Below are 6,385 nucleotides of genomic sequence, written 5' to 3'. Positions count from 1 at the left end.
AAAAAAAAAAAAAAAAAAAAAAAGCCCTGGGGCTCCAGACCCAAGTATGCGTCTGGGCTGGTCCACTGCTCCAAATCAAAGGCAGCCTCCAATCCTCGCTCAGGTTATTCATTCACCAACACCAAACCCCAGGACAGAAGATGAAACAAAACCAGACTCCTTCCTCCACAGCATGTGTTGATTTCAGTGGCAGTGGAGGACAATGTGGAAAACAATGGAACTTTTCCTTGAAACTGGGCAGTGGTGAAGGCTGCCTTCCATGACCAGAACCTGCCGCGTCCCTGACTGCTTCCTTCCAGTCTCTGAAAGCAGAAATCATCTTCTCTGAAGATACTTGGTAACAGTTCCAAAAACAGAAACAGGCTTCAAGGCACTGTGCTTTGATATTCTGAGGGGAAATAATACAACTGCATCAGTATAAACTTAATACAATCTGCCACCCAAAAGAAATAATAGCAACAATAAAAGCCAATCTCTCTTTTTTTTTTTCCTTCCGGTACCAGGAATCGAACTCACGACCTTGCGCTTGCCAAGCGAGTGCTGTGCTGCTGAGCTAAATCCCCAGCCCCTAAAAGCCAATTTTAAAGTTAAGAGTTCTTCAACAAAATACATAGATGACTTAGGCCTTAAAATCCTTTTAGGCCGGGGATACAGCTCAGCGGCACAAGCGCCTGCCTGGCAAGTGCAAGTCCTGAAATGATTCCCAGTACCGGAAAAAAAAAAAACCCTTTTAATTTCTATTCTTCCTTTCCTATTTCCAGCTAAAAGACCACAGCAATACAGAAGATTTTCTAGCCTGTAACTTGCTGGGAATTGAAACTGCCTTGGGGATGTTAGCTGAGTGCTCTACCACTGCAACACCACCACCCAGGCCTGTACCGCTCTACCATACACACAACGCTCTATCATACACAGAGTTAGTGTCTCTAGCCATCAAACTGGTAAATACACACTTCCTCTTTCCTCCCCACCTCACATTTACTGTCATGCAGTAGTAAATATATTAAAAACCTTCCTTCACTCTCTACTGGTAGGGACCAGATCCTCGGTCTTTCCTATGCTAGGCAAGTACTGTACCATTAACTATACCTTGGCTCACAAAAATAACTTTTAGGGGACAAAATGCGGCCCATTAGAAGTTGTGCCAATGACAGTGTTCAACCCTGGCTCACCTGGAACTAGTTCAGCTGGCGGATGAGCTGGTTGATGCGTTCACCCCGATAGCCAGGTGAGCCCATCTCCTTGAGGAAGCCCATCCTGTTCTTGGTGGCGTGCCGGGCCACGGAGAGGTGGAAAGGGCACAAGAAGCACGTGATCGCTTGGAAATGCGCCCCCGGGAAGGCGATTTCATGAATGAGGTCTTCCAGGCAAATGACACCAAACTTGCCTGAAAGAGTCACAGAGGCAGATTGCTTTATTCTCCATCTATGCAGCTCCTGGGGACCGAACAAGAACATGCCCTGGTTCCCACGCCAGTGCCACCAAAGACCCTCGCTTTCTGGCCCAGCTGACCCTTCGGTGCAGCACTCACCCAGGTGCTCCTCGATCACAGTGTTGTCTGTCAGAGGGAAGGTCTTATTCTTGACCTTGCCCTGTCCACGTTTCAAAATGAGTTCCCGGACAGACTTCAGATTTGGAAATCTATGTGAGGCAGAAGCAAGCACAGCCTTAGCTGGCGCCTGGCACACTGCCACTGGCCAGACGGTGCTGTGGGCTGGCTGAGAAAAGAAGGGAGGAATTCTGCTTTCCACCTCACCCCTCACCCTGGGGGTGTTCAGCACTCCCTTCCCAGCTGGGGATACACGCGTGCAGGAGGGAATCAAAACAGAGTGGTCCTGGCTGGCTAACTAGACATTTCAATGTATGAAGTGTCCACCCTGATAGCCAGGTGAGCGATCAAAACAATTTACTTCCCAGATACAACAAAAACCATACCGCGTGCTCACTTCGGCAACACCGTACTAAAAAACCGTACCTTGGCTTCCAGTCTACTCAAGAGGGTACAAAAGCTGTGTATTAAACCCAAGCCTTTGCTGGGCTTTAATGTTTGAGGAATACTAATTACTCTTATATAAACACTGCCACTAACTCAGCTTCAAGACCCCAAGGTGTCAACTAAACAAGCCCTGCCGTGACAGTATTCAGTCTGCATTAGCATCCGTGATCCTCCCCCTACCAGCTCCGCGTCCCAAGGTTCCTGATTTCCGGGCAATGTGGTCACATGTCCAACAGAGCACACAAGCCTGTGTGAACAGCCTGGACTCCATGAACACACATGGGAACACTCACCCCCAGGTGACGTAAGGCTCCACTATCCGCAGCATTTTGAGGGTTCTGGGGGTGACTTTAACAAAGACACCACTGAACAACTTCTTCAGGCGAAGTCTTGCAATGGTCTTCTGTACTAGTAAACTCGCCCCGTTAATCCTGAAACACACAGGAAGAGAAGTCAGGCCCTCTCTGGTTTATAGCAGTCCAGCAAGCGCCCAGAAGTGTGTATTGTTCCACTAGGCGCACAGGGAAAGACACACCATTCTTTGAAGGGTGGCAACCTGTAAATGTAACATCTACTTCTGATGTGAAGCAATGCTCAAGGTACAAAGGGAACACAGAGCCCCTGAGCTTGAGGGCAGTGATGCAGCGTGATGTATGTCTAGCCGAAGAAGCTGGACTTGCTTGCAGAGGCAGTGAAAGATACTAAAGATTTTAAGCAAGAAAAACCATAGGTTTTTTTTTCTGGTAACCACTGAACACAGCCTACTGGAGAGATCTGAGACTCTGACCCAGATGCAGGAAAATCTAGTTAGAAAACCAATATAGAACAGCCATGCGTGGTGGTGCACGCCTGTAATCCCAACACTCGGGAGGCTGAGGCAGGATTGTTGGGAATTCGAGGCCAGCCTGGGCTACAAAGTGAGCTCAAGGCCAGCCTGAGCTGCATATCGAGACCTTCTCTCAAAAAGACCAAAAAAAAAAAAAGAAAAACAAACCCAAAACTAATATAGTACAATAGCTCAGAAAAGAGATTATGGGCAGCAGTCAGAGAGTTACACAGCAAACAACTCCCAAGTGTTTTAAAACTCACAAGCTTCATACCAAGAGTCACACAGTTGCATGTGAGAGAAGGAAAGTGCCCCCGAACACGGAAATTTCTTCTCAGTACTGACTATGCTTCACCCATTCATTCTGCCTTGTTTTAGTTCCCAGAAAGATGCCTTCATTTCTTTACTTCAATACTTTACTTAGAGGGGCTGGGGATTTAGCTCAGCAGCAAAAGCGCCTGCCTGGCATGCACAAGGTCGTGAGTTCGGTTCCCGGTACGGGAGAAAAACCAAAAAAAAAAAAACAAAAAAAAAACTTTACTTAGAAAGCTTTCTGAAAGAGGGGGCAGGGGTCTGGGGTGTAGCTCAGTGGCACAATGCCTGCCTGACAAGCGTGAGGCTGAGTTCGATTCCTGGTAACCCCCCACCCAAAGCAAACTTTGTGGCCCCGCTGAACTCCTTTCTATGCAAGTGCATCTGCCCAAGGTCAGTCTCCCTAAGTCTACTGAGGGAAACGGTCTTGCTCAACTCTGAACCCCTAGCACAACTTGCGCAGCGGCTTAGGCCTGGTTATGCCCTAATCTCTCCAGAAAAGGTCAAAGCTGAATCAACAGTTCACCCAGCTGCAGGGAATCTGAAAGGACACCAGTACTCTACCTTTGGAGGCGGACAACAAAGGCCAAGGAATGTTCATCGGGTGCTTCCAAAGCTCGAGGTTTCACTTCTAGTCGTTTCACGCGCACCTTGTCACGCCGCTGTCGCCAGGAATCGTGAAGGAAAGACTCCAGTCGCTTAAATCTGATCTCTTTTACCTTCCGCTTTTGTAGAGAAAACGGGTCATCACTACTTTGCGTCTAGACTCCTCTTTTTCCTTTTACAGTTCTGGAGATTAAACCCAGGGCCTCTGCACTGAGCTACATCTCCACTGAGACAGGGTCTCACTAAGCTGGTACCACTACAGCCATGCACCACTATGCCCCTCTGTTTGCTTCCACAACAGCAATTCCGGAGTTACTGAGCACAGAGCACACTCCTATGTCCTCGAAAACGGAGCAAACAAACCTACTCGTTATTCTATAAGGGGAAAGCGAGACACCAAGGAAAGACTGAGGAAACCTGGGCCAGGTATGCTGGCACACCCCCGTAACGTCAGCAGTCTGAAAGCTGAGGCAGAAGGGGTGCCACGAATTTGAGACCAGCCTGGGCTACACAGTGAGTTCGTGGCCAGCACAGCGAGCTTCTGTCTCCCAAAATAAATACATAAAAAATAAGACAGTTCGAAAATTACTGGGAAGAAATTCTGACGGATGAACAACTTGCTGGATAAAATTCACCCCAAACGAATTCTAACACCCTCTTCCAGGTTCCCCAGCATTACCTCCTTCTTTGCCAAAAGTGCCTGCTTTGCCTGGGTGGCTTTGAGGGCTTGATAAGCCTTCCTCTTTTTCAGGAGATTTTCTGGAACCAAGGGGATCTTTTTTCTTTGCCTGAAACAGAAAATCGCGATCAGCAGTTAAGATTTAGGAAACGAACATTCAAAGTATCTCCAAAACTGAGCATCCTGGGACTTTGGGGAACACTGTCTTCAAGTTCTCGGGTCGAGTCTTCAGCGGAGACCCTTATGTCACTCCTCAAAGTTTTAAAAAGCCGCTGAGGCGGGAGTGGCGGCGCGCCTATAATCCCAGCACTCAGGAGGCTGAGGCAGGAGGGCTGGCCTTGAGTTGTAGGCCAGCGCGGACGACAGAGTGGAGCTCGAGGCCTGCCTGATTTACGAAGCGACACTGTTTTCAAAAAAAAAAAAGTATGAACCCGCTGGTTTTGAGTTCGCACACGTCAATGGTCGTTACCGCCACGATTTCCCAGACACTAACAGCTGTGAGATCTGGGTAAAAGCCCGTGGAACTGGTACAAGCGCACGGTGAATACGGAAAGTCAGGCTGCGCGAACCCAACACGGGCACTCCGTAACAAGTCTCCCCTCCGCACCTCGGCTTCCTTATCTGCCGCCTGTCCTCGACTCTCGAGGTAACCCGAATCTGACGGCGGCCCCCCTGGCTCGCCCCATCCCTGTAGTCTCTCACTCCCCACTTTCTTTCCTATGACCAAAGCATTAAATACCAAGGATGGCATCGGATACTTAAGGTTCCACTCCACACATCCTAACACCCCAAACTCACTCTTCCTCCGCCATCTTTCCGACGTAATGACTACTGCGCATGCGCACGCCGTTCCGTTCGGGACGAGAGATCCCCTCTGTTTACTTGATCATCGAGACGGCTACTCTAGCTCACGCTGGAGGACTCGGACAGCCATCGCTCATTTAGCAACAGTCTCCAATAAGAGGTCTTCCTCACCATATGATTCATACCAAAAATGGCTCAAAACTTCTTTCGCACCCCTTCCATTTCTTTTAGTGCCCATTCCATTTTCAAAATCCAGTTCTTTTCATTTAAACTACATTCTCTAGCTTCTGTTGGTTTAACTGTGAATAAAACGCTTCCCACAATGCACCACTACTTCCGCTGTCGTCATGCACTTCCGGTTCGCTCTACGTTGCGCGGCTCTGCAAAAGAGACTGGCAGCCGGGTGTTGTGGTGCACGCCTGTAATCGCAGCGCTCGGGAGGCCGAGGCAGGAGGTTCCTTGCGAGTTCGAGGCCAGCCTGGGCTACATAAGTGAATTCAAGGCCAGCCTGAACTGCATAGTGAAACCCTGTCTCAAAAAGACCAAAAAAAAAAAAAAAAAAGAGACAGGAGAGAGAGAAGAGAGAGAGACAGACAGAGAGACAGAGAGAGAGAGGCATCCTGGGATTGTGTTTTTGCTGGGCAGGGCGACGTGAGGGTCTGGCTTTGGCTCCCACATACGGTTTTGTAGAATGCGTAGGATGGTAAAGAAAGTAGCCCCGAGTGAGTGCAATGCCGACCTGTGATCACGCCTCTCTGGGGAAGCAGAGGCAAGAGGATTCATGCAAGTCTGAATCCAGTCTGGGCAATTTAGCAATTTAATGAGACCCTTTACCAAAATTTTTAAAAAAAGGCGGGCGGGGGATGGAGCTGCAGCTCAGTGTGAGGGCCCAGGGTTCTCTTTTAAGTCTCTCACACACCGAAGAAGGTAGCCCGGACTGTTGGTTTTGTTCCCTCACTGGGTCTGTGAGCATTATTTACTCCCTGTCTACTTTGGTTTCTTTGCTCATGACACGAGTAGTAGCATTCCGAGGACTAGGTGAAATTGCATTAAGCGTTGAGCACAGTGTCTGACAGCGGGCAACACTATGCTGGTCACCATCACTGCCGCCGGGAGCTAGAAATGCGCGTCACATCTCAGAGCTCCCCTCGTGTGGTGCTCA

At 48.9% G+C, this 6,385-nt stretch overlaps 1 protein-coding gene across 2 annotated transcripts in view; it reads right to left on the bottom strand.

The window, feature by feature from the left end:
- Positions 1-5,536, bottom strand: part of Rpl7l1 (ribosomal protein L7-like 1) — a 13,325-nt gene extending 7,789 nt beyond the window's left edge. Inside the window, exons 1-7 of one of the 2 annotated variants that reach the window (XM_005389726.2) lie at positions 5,218-5,536; positions 4,420-4,528; positions 3,699-3,859; positions 2,290-2,427; positions 1,532-1,641; positions 1,173-1,387; positions 93-388 (exon numbers count right to left, since the gene is read on the bottom strand). In XM_005389726.2, coding sequence (XP_005389783.1) covers positions 1,179-1,387; positions 1,532-1,641; positions 2,290-2,427; positions 3,699-3,859; positions 4,420-4,528; positions 5,218-5,258 — 768 coding nt within the window. In that variant the 5' untranslated portion in view covers positions 5,259-5,536 and the 3' untranslated portion in view covers positions 93-388; positions 1,173-1,178. Of the gene's footprint in view, positions 1-92; positions 389-1,172; positions 1,388-1,531; positions 1,642-2,289; positions 2,428-3,698; positions 3,860-4,419; positions 4,529-5,217 lie in introns of those variants that run through there. The other variant, XM_013517110.1, reaches the window with a different exon arrangement.
- Positions 5,537-6,385: the final 849 nt, after the last annotated feature.

Source organism: Chinchilla lanigera, unplaced genomic scaffold (genome assembly GCF_000276665.1).
Source record: "Chinchilla lanigera isolate Chin_1 unplaced genomic scaffold, ChiLan1.0 scaffold00036, whole genome shotgun sequence".
Taxonomy (NCBI): Eukaryota; Metazoa; Chordata; class Mammalia; order Rodentia; family Chinchillidae; genus Chinchilla; species Chinchilla lanigera.
This window is presented reverse-complemented; position numbering and strand designations above follow the sequence as displayed.